The 20,440-nt window shown below is 42.3% G+C and overlaps 1 protein-coding gene across 1 annotated transcript; it reads left to right on the top strand.

The window, feature by feature from the left end:
* The first annotated feature begins 16,272 nt into the window (after positions 1-16,272).
* barhl2 (BarH-like homeobox 2) lies at positions 16,273-19,815 on the top strand. The gene is made up of 3 exons (XM_085449339.1): positions 16,273-17,267; positions 17,906-18,131; positions 19,160-19,815. Exons 1-3 carry the CDS (start codon positions 16,712-16,714, stop codon positions 19,470-19,472), a joined length of 1,095 nt encoding a protein of 364 aa, XP_085305465.1. The 5' UTR covers positions 16,273-16,711; the 3' UTR covers positions 19,473-19,815.
* Positions 19,816-20,440: the final 625 nt, after the last annotated feature.

The following is a 20,440-nucleotide window of genomic DNA, read 5'->3' as shown; positions in this document are numbered from 1 at the left end:
GGTCATGGGGTTGGGGAACCTCTTCACTTCTGTTGACCTTCAGACAGACAGATTTATACACTGTCAAGTCTTGGCGCTCCAACCACGGCAGTGCCTTCTGCAATCGGAGACAACCATAATAAAGACGTCAGGCTTTGACCCCTGTCTCTCTTCATTTCACCAGTAATTGTCATGATTGCTGAATAACTTTCAGATTTCAAACAAATGCATTAGCCAAATGAGCTAAGGTGAAGACTTTGATGGGTAGCCTTTCTGTCCTCCTCTGAGACAGACTGATTGCAGGGGAAAAAACCCCCAACTTGGCTGATTTACCAGAATAATCACAGTAAATTGCTTGTAGCTCATTTGCAGATTGTTGTCAGCGAGATGGAGAGCAGTTTACCCATTTGACAGCTTAGTTAGCAGTCCAAGGACTTGTGAAATATCACACTTCATATGTATTCCAATTTGAGAACCATGTGAGACTGGAAATTGTGAGATTAAAGCGAGACTCAGCTCAGCTGCATTTGGCTGCGTGTATTCATATGTTTCATAAGAAGAATTCTTTTGATTTTAAATGAAAGATTTTATGTGCTTTTAATAACGAAACGGTATTAATTACAAAACCAGAAGAGTTCAGTTTTCACAAATAAATGCGAAAGGTCCTTGTCATTGCATTGCAGCATCTTCGTCTCCCTTTTTGTCACCCCATGTGGGTAAACAAGCGGTTGACATGAGTTAATTATTAATTAAACAAGAAGCAGGAGTGAGGAAATCATGGAGCAGTCCCTAAAGAGACCTCTAAACAAACGGGGCGTGGAGCAGGTACCAACGTGACCCTTCTCCCAAGAGTGCTGTCTACGGTGAGACTGCCGACTCACTAATGAGCTGTTTGCAGAAGTGGGTACACAGTGACAATGACCTCTGACCTTTGCCTACGCCGTCTGGGGAGCAGGGAGGGCTAGAGAACAAGAACCTGTCCTTTCTGCGCTGCTTTTTTGCTTTGATGAAACAAGTTTTGTGGCGCTTTCTCAAATGTTCTCCCTCTGAATGAATCGCTGCCGCCGAAGAGCAGCATTTCATTCTCGACGTGTGAAATTCACCCTGTGTGCTTCATAATGTCAGCGTGTTAGGAACTTGTTAACACTGGCTGAGCTGCACAATCACTTACATAATAATTATAGTAAAAAAGCCATAATGAGCATATTGAGACACATGACCTTCAGGCACTCTGTCTCCATACTTTTTTTAATTACCCTGATCATACACGATTTTTTTTATTGCGACATACAGTGAAACAGTATGAGACGCTAATGACCAGTTTGACAGTTTGATAGTTGGTGGAAATACTGCGTGTGTTCGAGGATGCCAGCGCGTCGACCGAGGAGCCCAGCGACAGTAAAAAGCCATCTAATTAACCCGCCTGGTATGACATCATGTGATTAAATTAAACCACATCATCTCCCTCTGGGTTTGCCTGGAAACAAACCCTAACAATTCATTCGCTAAGCTTTAATTTTCAAACCTGTTTCAAAGGCCTGATGCAAAAGATAATTACCAGCTTCATCTCGGTGGGTTTTTGTTCCATCCGCTTGTTCATTAATAACGATAAGAGGTTGGAGGTTAAAAACTCATTTAATTGCCTTTATATTAATGACATTATGAATAGCAGGCACTGTGGAGTCTAATTCTGTCCAGTAGTTAGTCGACATGCAGGGCCCCCTGGAGGGCCGCTCATTTTGCCAGAATTACACTACGGCAAAAACTAGAATTAATGTGCACCACACTATAACAGCGATGACAAACATGCTCTCCAGCATGGAATTATCTTGAGAAATGGCCACGAAGACTCACTCTCCACTCTTTTTCCACATGCACACTCACGAACACGCACTCTGCGGTTGCATCATGAATCCTGTTTTGTAAACAGAGTCCAGTCCAACCCCCCCGCCCCCTTTTTAAAAAGATATTCTGTTGCCTTTAGTGCCCCAGAACTAATTAGAGTCTCTTTACCCTTATGTCCTGTAAAGGTGAATTCCCTCCCACCTCTGGAAAAAAAAAACCCCTGAAAAACTGGAGCCGAGTTGGGCACTGATGACTAAATTGTACTCTACTTAGGAATAATGATAATGAAAATGCCTTTCAGCCAAGCCATTTCACCCATGAATATTGCAAAGAGGTAATTTCAGCGAAGCGTTGGCATTTTAACTAATTTAAATTCTTGTTATCTCTCCAATTCTTTTGGCTGGTTTTATGGTTACTGGAGCAGATTTAGTTGTGTATGCATTATAGCCACAAGAGCCTAACCATACATCTGAATGCTAATTAAACATTTGAATAATCATCTGGGAAGTTCAACACAGGGGGTGCCCCTCTATTCTGTGAGAATCAAAATCCCGATTTTCAAGACTGATAAATACATCACTGATGTCCCAAATGCTTTTGGTAGTGTTAGTTTTTGGAGTTCATTATTTCTTTTCGTCGTACCTTCCTTTATCTTTTCACTCCCCACTTTCCTGTCTGAATAAAGTAAAAGTAAGTGAATTTGTAGAATAAGGATCTTAACTAAATAGCACAAGGAACTTATTAGTTTACAAGTATCGCCAGCCAGAAATGAGGCCAAGGGGGGATGATGAATGAGTATATTTCCCCAAGCAAACGGCTGACCTGGATACTGCTTCCTTCCTCCCCTTCCCCAGTGCCAAGTGGGCCACCATTTTTCACTGGCCTCACACTTAGCTGCGGACAGCTTTATACGGGCCCGCGCTAACTGTGGACCCGACCCACAGTCTGTCTCCATCGCAGATCACCTCCTTCTGCAGTCATCTGAAAATTGTAATCCCTTAGTCAGGGCCCCTGTAATTTGATCAAATAGCACGCACCCTTCCCCACCACTTACTGGCCAATTAAGTCAAGTTCTCACGCAGGGGGTCCAGCTGGCTCGGTGTTATCTGGGGATGAATTGATTGAAGCCATTCCACATCTATGAACCCTACTTTAATGATGTAGGTGATAATACTTGTAATTCTTCTCAGTCAGGGGACTCATGGGCACAGCTGTTACCGCCGTAATCCTTGTCCTGATACACTGAAGTACCAGCAAGGCATTAATCTGTCTCTCAGATTCTCCTCCGCCAGGTTTTTCTCCACCCTTTCCCTCCCTCGTTCCTGCCTGTGCTTGTGTCTCGTAGCTAATACTACATCTGTGAAATGTGACATTGAAGTTGGGGTGGAAAAAAAAAGAAAAGACAAAGATGAGGCGTAAAACACGATTGTGAAGGATTCGCTGTTAATGATTACGCATAGCTTACATTGCTCACTTCAGGCCCTGACCACTTTGTTAAAAAAGAACCCCTCCTCCCGTCGCTCCCCCAGCCCCTCCAACTAAACCATGACAACTTAAGAAGGATAGATTTAGGAGTGAAAAATCAATAAATACATGCATTAGTTTCAAAGGCAGACATTAACATTCTAAAACAGACTTCTCTTATAATCCTGCCTCTAGCCATTCAGTCAAAATATCAAATTATCATAATGAGGTCTAACTGCATATAAATGCTAAGCATTAAAATCAGAGAAGGAGGTTACATATAATGCAATACATTCTTTATTAGAAGGTATCATTATACATGTGTCTATAGCTTCTACTCTTAATATTGCAGGATTAATTTGCATTGGAGCGCATTTCATGACTCTTAAAATACCTCTGTGACAATGGGAACAGGTTAATCACAGAGCACAGCGTCGGGCCTTTGTTTTACATATTTCTTCATGAAGGTGGAAGACTTTGTCAGAAATTAAAAATACAACAGATGACCTGAATTTTAGGCATATTATGCACAAAAGAGTTGAGCATGCTCTTAAGAGTGTCGACACTGTCTTTTAACTTGAGATCAGAGAGTGAGAATTGCATAAAAAGTAATCTGAAACCAGCGCCTCCATCCCCGTCCTGTTCCTCAGTTGGAAATGAGGAGAGGTTAGCTTCATCTGCTGGAACCTTGACAGGCCCTGTTTTACCCACTTGACTGGTTGCAGTTTTACCCGTCATGCGCACACACAAACAACAGCCGATAACACGCTCCCAGTTGCCATCAAGTCCCGATTAGGGTCCTCAGGGGTGCTTCGCTGATCAGGCCGGGGTCAGAGGGCTGCCGAAGCCAGGTGGAGTCTGGGAACGAGATCATGTAAGCTACACTTTAAGGTAGCATCAACAAGGCCAAATGCATTCAGGCCAGCTGCTGCTCTGTGGCACTGATAAGAATCACCTGCCAATAAAGAATGAAGATATTTATCACTGCTGCAGTTCATCACGCCGCCTCGCTTTGTATCGTTCCCTTAAAATGCTTTGCTGGGCATCTACTGTCTAAAGTTATTAAAATAATTTCCACATATTAACGCTCACAAGGCAGAATATCCATTTATCTGTGCCATTAGATTTACATTACCAACTTCTGTAAAATGTATTTCCCTTAAAGCTATTGTGTCTTGTAGGGAAACATAAAATCTTACATTTTGTATTATGTGTGTAAACGTAAGTATACTGATAGAATTTGCAAATCACTCTGAAAATGCATTGAATAATTATGAATAATACATAACCGCTGAACAAATTAGCCTGGTGTGAGCTCCAGTGCATTAGTGTTAGCTGAATGCCATGAAAGATGTTTGATATTAAGGATGAAAAATTGGGTGAGTAAGCAGCACTAGCAAGCTGGATCAGTCTCATGGTAAACAATTTAGCGTGGGGGCGTACAGTAATTACTGCTTTCAGTCTCATTTAGAAAGCCTGTTGGCACTCGGGAGCACGATGTCGCTGCGATGCTGGATGCGTTTCTGGATTTGTGATGCGCAGATATGAACAGTGATTTAAGTGACAGGAGGTTTGAGCTGTCATGCCAGCTTTGAGCACTTCCTACTAACCCCCCATTTTTTTATTATTTTTTTTGTCTCTCTTCAAGACAGTGTCACGCCTACATTTGTCTGAACACATATTGCTCAGTTTAACTGCTACTTTTTCTTCTTACAAATAGATGCATGTGTGTGTGAGTATATATGTGTGTGTGTGTGTGTGTGTGTGTGTGTGTGTGTGTGTCAGGGGAAAGGAGCTGTAAATGATCAGCAACCTTGAAGTGTTGTTTATCTATTCAACTGATATAGGGCTTCATTGAAAAATCAAATGGAGAATCACATTATGTACATGTATGTAAAAACATAGCGAATTAGAAAAAGCAGTGCAGCTTTGCATATGTATGTGTATGTGTGTGTGTGTGTGTGTGGCTGCAGGATAAAGCAACAAGCATTTTGGTCTTGTAAACACAACCATAGAGGAGCGTCTGTTGGTTTCTGTCCTTATTATTTTTGGCAGGGTTGCATATGTTCCCCGTGCAGAGCCGAGCTTGATTATCATTCCAATCAGCTGAGGTGGAGAGAGTCACATTAATTTGTAGTAATTAATAGCACTGCCGCATCTGACAGCACATGCTAACGAGACCCTTTGATTGTTTGGATCTCTAAGTGTGCCTCTCCTTGTTTGCATCACCTCGGAGGAATTCGTAATATCAAAGCTTAGCGCTATCTGATAGTTGTCAAAATGCAATTTATAAAAGTTTAATTCTTTTATTGATTTAGTTTAGGTTTGATGCCTGCAGTGTCAGCTCCCTTGGTAGAACTTAGTGGATTCAAATGCTTGTCACCAGCTCGGCCTCCTTTTTACTGAGAACAATTGCCATAGGCCAGCCCAACAGGCATGGTTTAATTGCCATTAATTAAAAGCATAAATCTTTTTCTTCAGTTGCTCTGCTCTTAAACAGGGCTTTGCGTATCTGCTTTTTTCCTCTGCTTGTCAGAATCCCTCCTGGCTAGTCAGGGTTCACCCCCCACCCCCCTCTTCCTCCCTCCCTCTCTCCCTCTCTCTCTCTCTCTCTCTCTCTCTCTCTCTCTCCCTCTTCACCAGACGTTTCTGGAATCATCTTTTTAGCACACTCCTGCCTGATCTGACATGAAGTGTGGGCAGCATGGTGATATTTAGTAAACCGGCTTCCTTCTTTATTGATGTATAATGAGGTCAAATGAATCCTCTCGTACGCATGCTTAGATGGCTCCTCGCCTCAAATCCTTTCTGACAGCGAGTAAAACAGCCGGCAAACACAACGCCGGCTCCCAGAGACATGGTTGTGAAAAAGCAGGAGAGAGAAGGGGGGGGAGAGCTCTTTTATACCTTGGCAATTTTCCTCCTGTCTAGTCCTTAATTAGAGACTTTTTACCCTCTGAACAGTATTGCTCTTCTGCTCTAAGCCTCTAATACTGCAAATACTGGATGAGAGAATTAACATTAATGCTGGGTTTATTATCAAATGACAGCTCTATTTACTTAAAAAAATAAAAACACGGCTTGCTATCTTTTTTTCTCAAACACTGCGCAGTTTTATGAAGCTTCTGTGTGAACCCCGCTGTGTTTTTCAGTCATGTTGGGGTGATGTTTGACTGCACAAATAAAGTCACCATGATTTAAAAAAGAGATTGCTGGCATCCTAAATCATCAGCGGTGTCAAAACAATTCACTTCCCTTTCGTTGCCAAGCCTCTGCCTGTCGCCCTCAGCCGCGTGGCCTCCGCCCCTGGGTGGCCGTGTCACCACGAGCGGCTCATCCCGGCCATGCGCCTGTTTATGCATATTAGCTTTTTTTGCCTCATGTGCCTGCATTCGCAGCTATTCCCTCGCGTAACTGCATATCTAGTCAGGGCTGAGGCTTCCCAGGCCTTATTAAAACCAAGAGAGTGTTTCAATTCAGGGTCATCGAGAGAGTGCAGCACATAAATATGTTAGGGCAGCGCTATCAGCCGGTCAGTTTACAGGGGGGTGATCGATGATGGTCATGGCACACTCGCACAAACATCTTAAGCGGATGCGGCTTTTGCTTAATTGGGAGCTTTGCCGCTCAGATTCCGACTTATTTGATGTTGATGATGAAGTCCCAGGAAGGCTGTGAGATTCTTGTAAACTAAATGTGCATGCATGCTGTCTTCATTTGTACGCTGGTCCGAACTGTTACCCGTCAATTTAACCTGCATAGTTTACCTCTTCTTCTACGGGAGTATCAACACACACATACGTACACACATGCCCCGAGCTCATTTTTAATCCTCGCGGCTCACTGTGAAGGCAGGAGGAAGTTCCAATTAAAATTAAAATAAGCTCTTTTAACGGTCTCTTAAATTGACAACTGAACAATGATTTTCGAATTGGTATCTGTCAAAGGTCTCGGAAAATCCTCAGTTGATAAGGCCCAACGCATCCAATTAGTAGCAGAGTAGGGCCTCAGCCAGTAATGATTTCCAGGTCCCTTAAGATGTGGCGTGGACACTTATTGCAAATTACTGACAAAGAGCCCCGCTGTATTGATGAGAGGGAGAACAGCCAAGTCTCCGTGTTCCCATCAGGTGGACGAGCACTAAGAGGGGTCTGAAGGAGAGCCCAGGTGTCTCTCTCGCTCGTTCTCTCTCTCCTCTTTTCCGCAGCCATAATGTGGCCTTGCTGTGTAGCTCGTATATAGCCCCCCTGCTGACACGGACTCTCAGAGACCAGCCTCTCTTGACATGAGCCCCAGCTCAGGGAAAATGCTAATGCTAACACGAGGAAGGTGTCAGGAGCGGATCATCAATAATGTCTGCAAGTTTACTGCCCTCTTCTAATTATAGCTTCTATCTCTCAGGGCCGCAGGAGACTGCAGGGCAGCTCCTTAATTGAGCTGAGGTAGATTTACTTCCCCATCATATTCGCGGCTCCATTGTTTACAGTCCTTGAAACTGATTGAAAGGAATCAAAAGATTCGTTGAGATGTGATTCAGTACAGAACATGTTTGGTATGCAGGAGGAATGACTAAAGGAGGATGATTCTTGCTGGTCAGGTAGGGATTTAGATTTGAAGGCCATGCTATAGCCAGAGGTCATATCATTTAATTCTCAGCATTGATGCCTCTGGAATGCTGTATGTGATGTTTTTTTGCTTCTTGCTGTTACATCGCAGGCTGGTTCCGGAGGGGCAAATAAGAGCTGCTTCAATGACAGTCTAGTAAGTAAGAGCTGCTCACCTCAATTATGGGAGTTAATGAATAGATAATCACATTTTGCATTTAGATTTGCTGCTTGTGTTGCAAGATTGTAGCCCACATTCCCTCCATGGTCTCTGGGGAGGGTTGCTGCTGGTCCACAAAGCTCTCAGGCCATGCTAAGTCCCCTGATGCTTCCACGGGTCTGCCGCTTCCATCCTGCTGTAGGCTCAGTGAAGAAGGTGTTGACCCTGGTGACCTGAGCCTGCTTCCATTGGGTGAGGAAGGGCTGCTCTATACTCTGTGCTTCAGGGTCAAATGGTTTTGTAGTTTGTAGTTTCCTCTAGTTAGATGTTTGTTGCAAATGACTGTTGAGAAGAGGGAGGGCTGATAGCTGAGTAGGTATCTCCAGCAGGGAGGGGTTTGGGATGTTTTTGACATTTTGCTCAAGGTGATGATTGTGCTTGTGTTTTGTGCTGCTTGCGAATACAATATGAGCTAAATACTGATTGGTGATTATCGTTATGTCACTGTTTATCTTCATTTTTAATTCATGCCCCCAAAAATTCAATTTCTGTGAGATGATTTGCATCTGCTCATCATCTGGATGCCGTTGTAATCCCCGCTAAACTTGTAGCCCTCTGCTCGCCTGTGTTCCTTTAAGATGAGAGAGGCTTTGATTTCCCCCATCTTTGTGTCACACTGACTGGCATGCTATTTGACAGGTGGAGTTAAAATAGAGAAAATTGTGGATGAAAATTCGTCAGTCTCAATCTCTTGCCCTGGGCTGTAGGCAGCAGAGACAGAAGCCCACTGCTTCGTGTCAAATGTTTATCAAAGGGCCTGATTAAATTGCTGTGTTCAGGGTAACAGCCTTATAGAAAAAAAAAAGTGAAATCCCTATACCTTGGCAAGGAGTCCTTGTATGATTGTGAGCAGAATAAAGCAAGTGGATGTTTAGGTGCCAGAAGAAACCTCTGACCAGCCAACTGTAAGGAAGGCTGGAATATCATATGCCCTTTGTTGTCGCACAAAAAGAGACGCAGGCTCTGAGATCTGTTGTTGTTCTCACTTTCCTCTGTCTTCTCAATCATTCTTTTTTCTTTTTATTGCTGGAGGAAATAAACCTGGCCCCTTTTGCTGAGGCTAGCTAGCTTCCCCTGGCCATTCCTCTCTGTTTTGTTTCAAAAGGGCAAGGCTCTCCAGCCTGAGCAGTTTGCCCTGCAGTCCCACGCCAGGGGCGATGCTTGCCTCAGCTGCTTCATCACTGGGGGACTGGGCTAACGTCTCCTGACTGCACTTAGCTGTGTTTCTCTGATACGGTCATATCACATCAGCCTGGGCACATGTGACATTGCATCTCTCCCTAACTTTAAGCAGTTTGTTGCCATCCACGTTCTTTCTGCTTTTATCTTCCCATTTTTTTGAGTGATGTTATGATTTGCTGCAATATTTTCTGGCAGTGCTGCTGCCACACGTTTGTGTCGGATAACAGGGCCTATTACAAGATCTCTCGATCTGGCCAGTTTTCCCCTACAGGAGACAGAGAGAGCTATGACTCCCCCTCCCAATTTTTTTTTTTTCGCTCATCCTTACCCCCACATTTGAATTTCTAGATAATAGGCTTTGACTTCTGGCTGCACGTTTATGGGTCTTTTCATGTTATCAGCTTAGCTCATAGCGTGGAGCTGAAGAACACAGACTCCTAGTGACAGGCCAGCCAGTCAGCAAGGCGAGCCTGTCAGGATCTCTCATACACTAATGATTTCCCTTTAGTCTATTTTCTGTCTCATTGGCTGTTTCCTTCAAAAACAAAATTGCTCATTTAAATTCTCATGCCTGGGGCATTTTGGTCTTCAAATATTGTTGGAAAGTGAAAGGATTAGGCAAAATATGCTTTTTTAAAATGTTAATATATTTTCTGGTTCACTTTCTCCTCTGAGGCCAATTAGAGAATTTCTGCTGGCTGCATTAATGTCAAACTGACATCCCCAGCTATAATTACACTGTGCTTGAAACCTAACTTTCACTTGTGGGTAGATGAGTGTGCCTTGCAGTGACACATAGACTCGCTCTGCCAGCTTTTGATCATTTAATCATTGCTTGCTTTCTTTCACTCTTGCCTCCCTTGCTTGCTGATGATCTCACCTTTTATTCTTTCTGTTGCAAAATGCAGTGTTGTGTTTCATTATTCACCGCCGTATTTTGCAGGGTTCATTAGTGACATCATCCCCCCCTTCTCTGCCTGCTCTCGCAGCAACACGAGGAGAATGGGATGGTCCCTTCAGGTGCAGATACCATATGTACATTGTTTACTCGCTTGATTCCCGATTTACATTGTCTTGTTTGTGTTCTCTGCATGTTCTTTTTTTTTTGTTTGTTTGTTTACGGTGCGACGACTGAGTGCTGTCAGGATTTGAAGGATGGGTACACATTCACCGTGTTTTTGCCAGTCCTCCTGATGCTGTGTCAAGACCAGGGAAACAGTTAAAGTGGTTAATGCTTTCACTGTGAATATGAATGCCTCCACACAGCACTCTGAAACTCTGTGACAGACTCCACAATTTGGGCTTCATTTCCCTGTCAGTTAATATAGAGGCAGTGACGCTTCATTCTTAATATCTATGAAGAGAAGAGTCGCTGACATGTTGAATGAGCAATAATACTAAACAAAATTAGAAGGGAGAGATTTTCAGAGGGATTGGTGCAAATGTGTGCAAATCTGTAAACACTCCAAATGAGGAAAATCACAAATTGCATTGAGACTTAAATGTGTGTCTGACACTGGATTTCTCTGGAAAGGGAAAAAGAACAAAATGCTTCAAACGCTCAGATTTCTGCTGTTTTACTGACACCTTTTAAAGGCTGGAGATGATAGGAGTGTTATCAGACATCAGTTTTCTTCACAATGCGCCCTGCAGAGGTGGAAATGCTCGCACACCTACACATTTTAAAACCAAACTCCATCACTGTTTTCAAAATGACTTCAGGCACCAATTGCTTCTGTCAGGAGAGCAGAGTCTTGTGAATGAGCTGCACTCCTCCTCCCCATTTAGCCTCCAACAGCTTGACAATTGTGATGCCAATCAGCTTAATGACCCTGTGATTGTTCTGAATTTCCATTACCCCGTGTTGGACACCATCAATCTGCTGCAGTATGTGGTGTTTCTGGAGGGGGAAAAAAAATCACAGCATAATTTGACAAAGTGTACCTAAGCTTCCTTGGCTATTCGTAATGTCTACCATCCACCTCTGTTCACCCCCCCTCCTTCGTCTTTTCTCCCCGCCTCACTCTGTTTGCATTGTTTTACTCCTTTGCTTGGACTTCAGGTAATAGGAAATGGCACTGACCCCTCCTGATCCCCCCGATTACCTTCGTGAAGCGTGAATGTGGTATGGAATCACACATCAGGAGACGAGTTGTAATTATTTCTGCGATGCCATCAGCATGGATCAATCACTCAGGGAGGCTGCGAGTGGAACGCCGCTCACAGCCATAGATGGAGCCAGCAGCGACCATCTTTGACTGACAGCTTTGGTAATTAAGTGATTGTATAGACCCCTCCGACTGTTATAACAACCTTGTCAGGGCCAGCCTGTGTTTGGAACACACTCAAATCAATGTGTTCTCCACTCCCTAAGCATTTCTGATCATGTACCTCAGACAGAAGAACTCTTTGCATTGACGCTGCTTTCCTTTAATAATTGACATGGCAGTAAAAGAGATTTTAAAACGCACATTTAAAAAATATACTTAACATTAACATTTTTAGCATATTTGTTTCTCATAGGAGGCAAAAAAATTGCAAATTTCAAGGTTGCTAAGGCTTGATGAATAAAAGTAGATTTTACTCTCTTCCTTGTATCAATCTTAGAATTTCATGGCATATAATAACTCTAACGGGCACTTCAAATCTGAACTTGAATGTCACATGTTTCGTTATTGCGTGATGTGTAGAAGTTGAAATAATATACAGTGTTTCCATCTTAAATGTCAGGTCACTTTAACGCTCCAACCTTTAATTCCAGAGCTTCAAAGATCTAAATTACCATTGGAATTTGCTTCCCATCGGCATATTGTCATATCTTTGCCTTATTTCACCACATAAAATGAAAAATGTTTGACAGCAGAGAACTAGGTTGTCCATATGGTCTCAAAGAGAATAATTGGTGTGAACATTGGCACACAATTCTTTTAGATTGATGGGCCATTGATAACTCATCTATTTATTATGTCAAACAGTCAAGAGTTCTTTCTGTTATTTAGTCTGAACTTTTAAACTGGCAACTGCAGTATCCAGGTCGAGTTAAATGTATGTAAAGTTTAACGTTAGGGGGGGTGTTACTCAGCTTGCTATGAGGTCAGAGTTTAGCAAACTACTTCAACAGTTGTGCCAACATCTCCCACAGAGGGTCGATCCAAATTAAATTCAAGTGCCGCAGCCTCACTATTGGTAAACTCTAAAACATTCAGAAAAAAAAAAGATGCAAAACATATTTTGATATCCGACATAATAAAGGACAAACTTTGGGATCAGCAGAGGTTTTCTGTGTCAGCAGCAATTCTGAACAAAATTAAGACATCTCTCTACTGGTGTCAAATTCACCCTGTTTGTTTTTCTTTCCACCAGTTCTTCACTGAACCAACAATTCTCTTGTGGTTTCTCTTGGCCACACACACACGCACACACACACACGCACACACACCAAAAAAGGTTAAGTGTGTGATATTTGCCAGAGCTGGATATTTCAAAACACAGAGGACCTCTAGGCACCCAGTTAATTTTTTGCATTTTTATTTGTTTTCTTTACTAGAGGTCATCATTGCAACAAGCTGATATGCACCAATTTTTCAAGACGTAGATTTCTGGGAAAAGATTTGTGAAGAATCCCAAATTCCCGCAGGGACTCAAACAATTATTCTTTTAAAAAAATGTATTTCTCCCTCTTAAACACTGACCACCTAACATTAGTGACGTGCGGGTGATACAGGTTTTATTTTTCAATGTGATACTCTGACTTCATACATACCTGCTGTCCTTGTTGTTGTCCTTTTGCAGCTTTTAATCAATGCAATACTTCCCATCCTATTCCCACCATCTGTGATGGGATGGTCAGTCACAGCCCGTATGCTGACACTGACACTTAAGCCATTTTTACGGCACAACAATGTGAACTGCTGCGTGCAGCACTTGGCTCTGTTGTGTCTAATTTGAGATATTTTAGCAAAATTATAAAAGTTATACTAAAGCTTAAAATTCATATTAACATTTATTTATTGATGAATAGTAATAGTAGCTTAGATCATATAGAAATCCACAAAAAGACCCATTGTCCTCTTAGCTTGTGCAGTGTTATGGGCTTATGTTAATCAGGCACTTTAGTAGCTGATAAACTTGGATTTAAATATAACTGTGTTCTCCAAGCAGAAAAAAATCAATACACATACTGAAATGCTTCTCAGTCACTCTAACTTTTGTTTTACTGGCCCCTGAATGTGTAAAGTGTTATGATGTATTATTAAAATATTTGTAATACTGCTTGACAGACAAAGCGTGACACATAACATTTAAAGCTGTAGGTACTAAAATAGGAAAAGTGGCATTTTTACTTGCATAATTAAAATAAATCTCTAAATAGGCCTCCTCCTGTCCTGATTGGATCCTCCTTTTAATGACGTTGCTCATGAAAATTAAAAATATATAACTGAGTGAGATCTCAAGTCTGCGGTCATAAGGCAAGCTGCAAACCATGAATTCATTCTCATTAGATAAACACTACAGCCGACTGTTAAGTTTGTTTGTTTTCTTTTTTTTTTTTTAACTTGTCTTTTGTGAAACTCCTCCACCTCTCCGTGCGTGTCCGGCTGTCGCAGCATCCTCCTAACGACACCACCCTCCATCCCCGCAGTGACTGACAGGCTAAATGCGGGGGTGTCTCTGCGTAAACGCTGCAACTGTGCAACCTAAAGGTCGCCAGCGGTGAAGTGACAGCTTACACGCAAAGCCGCCAGAGAATCAATATGGTGCCAGCCACTGTTACACCGTCCCATCATCGACCATCAGCTGAGGCCAATAAGACGATACTCTAACTGGTAGCATTCAATTTGCTCCTGCGGCGCCTTAAACCTAATAAAGCGATTGATTGTTCCTGTTTGCAGTTGATGAGCTGCCCATGCGCCTCTCCACACATTGACTGACGTGTTTAAGCATCGCTTTGATCCGATCTATGCGATTTGTAGGGAATAAGGCTCAGAAAAGGCCCGATTACAGGCTGCATGTGGACAGGATATTCTAATTGGCTCTCCACCGCGGGGATGATGCACTTTACAGCCATGTGTGTCATGTTGTGCTCGAAATCTTTGTTTTATTTTTGGAGCTTCATCCGTGATCGATAACTATTTTAAAATAAGTTGTATAAGTTAAATGCGAAGCAATGCGACTCATTAAAGGGCAGCTGAGGCCCCAGTTTGCTCGTGAACTTCATTCCAGCACCGCCGGGTCATGCTTTGTCGCCGCCTTGTGTTTAAAGCCTGCCTGCATCTCACGCTGGAGGAGGGCAACATCAGCTGAGATGATCCAGAGGTAAAACATCATTTTAATCTTCTTAGTGTCCGCGGCTTTTCATTTAAACAATTATGAAATAAGGTTAGGAAATGTAATAGACTTTGTTTAAAATCTTAAAGAAAACCCCCCCAAACATATTTAGATTAAGAGAGACATTATTTTGCAATGAAAATATTCATATTTCACCGCACTGAACGTTTTCTATACGTGAATAATATTTATACAATATTTATGCAGTTAGGTAATAATAAATATTTAAATTATTTAATTAACACAAACGTTTTAATTTTAATTATGGTGCCGTTCCTAACAAATAAACGAATAAATAAATATAGTTATTTTGTTTTTAAGCAAAGTAATAAGTATATATTAGATTCCAAATTTGTTAAAAATAAAAGCTCTATGAATTCAAAATAAATAAAAAAAAACACTTTGCTGTTTTAAATCCCCAGTGTTATTATTTTTAAATGAATAAATAAATTAGGAACAAACCTACAAATCCGGATTTTGGACAGCAAAAAAAAATCTTCCTCCCCTTCACATGAATAATCAACACCAGCACCGTCTTCCCTGCCCACCTGCTGAAGGAGCAGAAAAAAAGAGAAAAAGAAATAACAACAATAATCATAAGAAGAATAATAAATGAACCCTTTCCGATGTCCCTGCATCAAATTCCAGAAAGGTCGCAGTGGCTGTGGAGAGAGGAAACGATTCCATCTGAGAGAAATTACACGCGTCTGCCAAACAGAGAGAGAAACGTGCTGCTACATTCGCCTACCTACAAGAAGTGGCGTTTCCCATCATCCGGAGAGTGTGGAGCCTCTCTCCGCAGACACTTTGTCAGCTTGAGCCGCAGTTTTTTTTTTCTTCCTCCGCATCCTTCAGATCCACATGGAGAGGGGAAAAGTGCTGAATTTCTACTACCTTTGAACGCTCATTAGCACCTCATAATTACTTTACTAATTAGGGTGACATGGTTATTAACAAGATGCGCTGTCATGACAGTCCCCACTCCTCCCCGCTCCTAAATATGTCGACCTTGCGGCTCCTAGAATATATCCTTAAAGATAGATCAGATGCCAGCAGCGACACTGGAGCCGGTTCTCAGGGCGCACAAACGTCTGACCTGATATTTAGCTTTTTATCTCCACAAACTATTTTTAAAATAATAAATCAGGGCTGGAATTTGGCTGTGGTCAAATCTGGCAACAGCTGCACTTTTCTTTTATCGTCTACGAGGATAAAGAAAGCTTTAAAAAGAGTTTGACGGCTGGAAAATAAAGTAAATGTTTGTACTTCATCCTACCATGCTGGAGTTTCCACTGAGGACTTTTTTTTCGCTTTATAAAATTATTTCAAATCTGAATTTAATTTTTCTTTTTCTTTTAAATTCCCACATCTGTAGCTTTTTCTTGACGGCCAGGATTTAATATGAAATGTTCCCAGTTTGGCCTTAAAGCACACGCGTGTTTTTTTTTTCCTCCCCCTTTTTTTTTTTAAAGACCTGCACTAAACTCGGTGCAATGGTTGGATTGAACTACCTAGATAAAGAAACAACTCGCTGATTGGTGAGGTGCCCGAGCCGGTCAGGACGCGAACCAATGGGAGAGGAGGAAGGTGGGTGGGGAAGTGGAGGGGGAGAGAGAAAAAGGCGTCGAGTGTTTATTATAAAGGAGAAAATATTAATTCCCCCTCGCCGTGGGCCGTGACGTCAGTATAGGAAGTCATTGTAGAGCTACACTGAAGCGATTAGCAGCAAAAAGGGGGAGCCTGATGTCGAGGAGTCAGCCCTATGTATATCTCTCTATACGCCTCAACTTTTAACACAAAGTTCAATATCCAAACACAAAAAGGGACGTGGACTACGCAGACCCACACTTTGCTTTTTCGCATTTTCACTGAATGTAACTTCGTGGACCATAAGCTGTGTGAGCCGCCTGTAAACGTGGATTTTGTCTCTCTCCGGGGTTTATTTCTCAGCTCTTTTAAAAAAATTGATTTCATTTATTTAATTATTTTTTTTCTAACTCCGAGTTAATTTCGCTGACTTTCTTGTGATTTGCGCCGGAGGAGAAGCATCTCGCTGTTGTTATGAAGACTTCATCCGTCCTTTCTTAATATGGAAGGATCCAGCGGGTCGAGTTTTGGGATAGACACTATTTTATCCAGCGCGTCTAACTCTGGTAACCCTGTGCTAATGAACGGAGATTTTCGGCTCGACAGCAGGACAGCGGATTTCAGGAGCCAGGCGACCCCGTCGCCATGCTCGGAGATAGACACTGTGGGAACCGCTCCCTCGTCCCCCATCTCGGTCACCATGGAGCACGCCGCCGATCCGCATCTGGTCCAGGACAGCCTTCAGCATCACCACCATCACCACAACCAGCCGCAGAGTTTGCCGCTGTCGCCTCAGCAGCAGCAGCAGCAGCCGCTCGCCGGGGCCGGCTGCGCCCCGAGGACTGCCACCTCCTCCTTTTTAATCAAAGACATTTTAGGCGACAGCAAACCCCTGGCTGCCTGCGCACCTTACAGCACCAGTGTATCCTCACCCCATCACACACCAAAACCAGAAAGTGCCACGGCTCCGGACGGCTTCAGGCCCAAGCTGGAAGAAGACGAGAACAGAAGCAAGTTGGACAAAAGAGACGACATTCAGATCGAAATGAAATGCAAGGGTAAGAGCTCGTCATACTAGCAGGCTTGTTAAATTCACATTTTCAATACAGTAGAGTTCAGGATGAGCCAGGGACTCAATAATAATAATAAGAATAATAATGATGATGGTAATAATAATAATAATAATAATAATAATAATAATAATAATAATAATAATAATAATGATAATAATAATAGCGCTCGTTGTCTTAGTTCCAGCTTCCTTTATTAGTCTAATAGATGTGAAAACAGATGTATGCCTGGTGATTCTCCCCGTGCGCGGGGCCTCCCTAGTGGGTCAATTAGAGAGATTATTGTTCTTCCTGGAGGGGGGATTATGGAGCACTGAAACACAACTACAAATAGAGATGGATTGATATATTGATTTCTCGTTTTATGATAGAAAAAAGAAATCTTCAGGTATCAAATGCAGACGTTTCTTTTATTGCTGTTGTCTTGCCCCACGTGTGGCTGAAGGAAGTATTTGTACAAAGTTGGTCAAAGTTTGAGTGGAGGTGACGCACGCACGCCTCTGCGAGGTTATTATTCGAGTGTCGGTGTTGGGAGGAAGACTTAAAAAACGTTGGTGTGTGAAGAAAATTTCCAGCAGGCCTTTTATGGTTAACCACAATTCATCCGCCTTGCTCTGCGCCTATAGGGACTAAAGAAGAGGGTGACCGGGAAATCTCCAGTAGCAGAGACAGTCCGCCGGTGCGCACGAAAAAACCTCGCAAAGCACGGACAGCCTTTACCGACCACCAGCTCAACCAGCTTGAGAGGAGCTTTGAGCGACAAAAATACCTCAGCGTGCAGGACCGCATGGACCTGGCCGCGGCTCTCAACCTGACAGACACACAAGTCAAGACCTGGTACCAAAACAGACGGTAAGCGGCCATCATTTTTAATAACTGCTGCAGACACAACGAGCGAGACGAGGTCAAACTGGGGAGCAAGAACCCCTTTTGGCTCTGTAAAACAAATGAATACAGCTGTTATATCGGCCAACACTGGGTATTTAAATCTAAAGATCGGGTTTGCAAGCACTTATCAAAATCAATCTGACTTATTAATTGATACTTTTATTTTTTTAAAAGTGTTTTTCAGCCACTTACAAAGATCTGCGTTGGTTATATTTTTGCGCTGCGTGATCTTAACATTTCTAATCCACGTGGAGGGAGAAAATAAATTACACCACAAAAGAATCTCGTATTTTAATTGATTTAATTGTCGTTCTGGAAAAAAAATAGATTTTGATCATGTTTCATTTTTATTCCGTATAAAAACAGACAAATAGAAAAATAAGCAAGTTTTATTTTCTGAGTATTTGTGGACAAATGTGAGGCTGACATGATGACACGTTGATCAGGAGATGATGTGTAAAATAAGGAAGTGTATGTAATTTCGGACATTGTAGATCATATGAAAATATATTATTTGTCTTTTTTATATTCAGTTTTGTAATATTCATTAAGTCTTATTACATAAATTATTTCAGCAATAATAAATTGGTGCATTTGTTTAATTACTGGAAGTGTCCTGATTTATATTTTTCCTGCGCTATAAATATGGAACTTGTGCTTCTTACTCCTCCAGTCTTTCAGAGTTTCTAAAATAATCTCACTACAAGGCCCTTTACATTTTATCCCGCTACCCTTCACAGTAAAACTTGATCTGAAATTGAAAGAATGTGCGTGCATTATATTTTGTACAGGTGTGAGAAAAGTAGGTTTAGCTAAGTTTGGACTGAAGTGTATTTCCCCCCATCTCCTTCTCTCTTTTGCCTAATTAAACCATAACCATATATTCGTGCCCGCAATAATTAGGCCTCTGCATACCGATTAAAGGGGCGTTTGGGAAATCAGCAAGAGAGCGAAGTGATTAAATAATTCATCTGTTGTATTTTGATTTCCAGGACGAAGTGGAAGAGGCAAACGGCGGTCGGATTAGAGCTCCTGGCTGAAGCAGGAAACTACTCGGCCTTACAGAGAATGTTCCCGTCGCCCTATTTCTACCACCCGAGCCTGCTGGGCACCGTGGACAGCACGACGGCAGCCGCGGCGGCCGCAGCCATGTACAGCAGTATGTACCGGACTCCTTCCTCGCCGCATCCCAGCCTCCAGAGACCTCTTGTCCCGAGGGTGCTCATTCATGGCCTTGGGCCGGGGGGGCAACCGGCACTAAACCCCATGTCTAACCCCATGCCCGGCACGCCGCACCCGCGGTAAAACGCAAAATTAAGACGCTGACCAGAAACCTGGTTGAACACGTGATGTGAGTAACTGCATCGGAACCACATTGCAGGACTTTCTCTCTCTACCCGACCCCCCAAAAAGACACATTTAAAGACATTTTACAGAAGTAAAGGAGGTATTTAATATAGGCCCGAATAGCCTAAGTCCAGTCCTAAAGACTTTCTGTCCGGGCCCAGACACACCGCGAGGACTGCTCATGTCTGATTGTTTGTTTGTTTGTCTTTTGTACAAATACACTTACATTAGCAAATAAACTTATAAAGTTTATTAGATGGAGAAGAACTGAATGAATAAAGAAGTAATGATACTGATTGAATTGTAGAAGCTTTAATTCAAACTCGAGTCCAAATTAATTTCCTTTTAAACGCAAACCTTCATTCAAGAAGATGCAAAAGCCGGAGTCCAATTTTATTCATAAAGCACATTTAAAATAGCAACAGATTACAGAAGTTGTTTAAAATTTCCTTCTATTTTTTGACTGATAATCCCAGAAATTACATTAATCTGCGAAAGAACAGATATAAAAAAAGTTTTCATGTGCGCTTTTTCACAATAATCGACCGCGCGCATTAATATTTTAACCTACCTCATTATAGCGGTGGATAACCAGCAGAATTTAATCACTTTTTAGCCTGACTTAATTTAAAGGTAAATAATTTGTTACAGGAGCATATGGTCTTTAAATTGGGAGACACAGAACCGGTGATCACCGACTGGAGGTCAGTTTCCAGCCCTTTATATTTGTGTTTACCAGCACATATGCATATGGATGCGCAGCAGCTGATTGGTGGTGAGATGAATGGTTTTGATGAGTTGGGTATACTGGGAATGTGGCCTTGGCTTAGCAGCTGTTCCCTGGGAGAACAGCAGACAATAAGCCTGAATTTCTCAGCGTGAACGATCAGTGCAGCAGGATCAGGACAAGAAGCCTGCAAGAAAAA

The sequence above is a fragment of the Copadichromis virginalis genome, linkage group LG23 (assembly GCF_057382275.1).
Source record: "Copadichromis virginalis isolate Kocher_CV1m ecotype Utaka linkage group LG23, C_Virginalis_male_GT1.1, whole genome shotgun sequence".
In the NCBI taxonomy this organism is placed as follows: domain Eukaryota; kingdom Metazoa; phylum Chordata; class Actinopteri; order Cichliformes; family Cichlidae; genus Copadichromis; species Copadichromis virginalis.
The sequence above is the reverse complement of the archived record's forward strand: the minus strand, read 5'-3'. Positions and strand labels throughout refer to the sequence as shown.

What these genes read in the sequence shown, in the direction of transcription:
- barhl2 (XM_085449339.1), top strand. Translation starts at nt 16,712, where the DNA reads ATGGAAGGATCCAGCGGGTCGAGTTTTGGGATAGACACTATTTTATCC. An exon ending in GATCGAAATGAAATGCAAGG is followed by an intron (nt 17,268 to 17,905) that starts GTAAGAGCTCGT and finishes CTGCGCCTATAG; the next exon opens with GGACTAAAGAAGAGGGTGAC. An exon ending in ACCTGGTACCAAAACAGACG is followed by an intron (nt 18,132 to 19,159) that starts GTAAGCGGCCAT and finishes TTTGATTTCCAG; the next exon opens with GACGAAGTGGAAGAGGCAAA.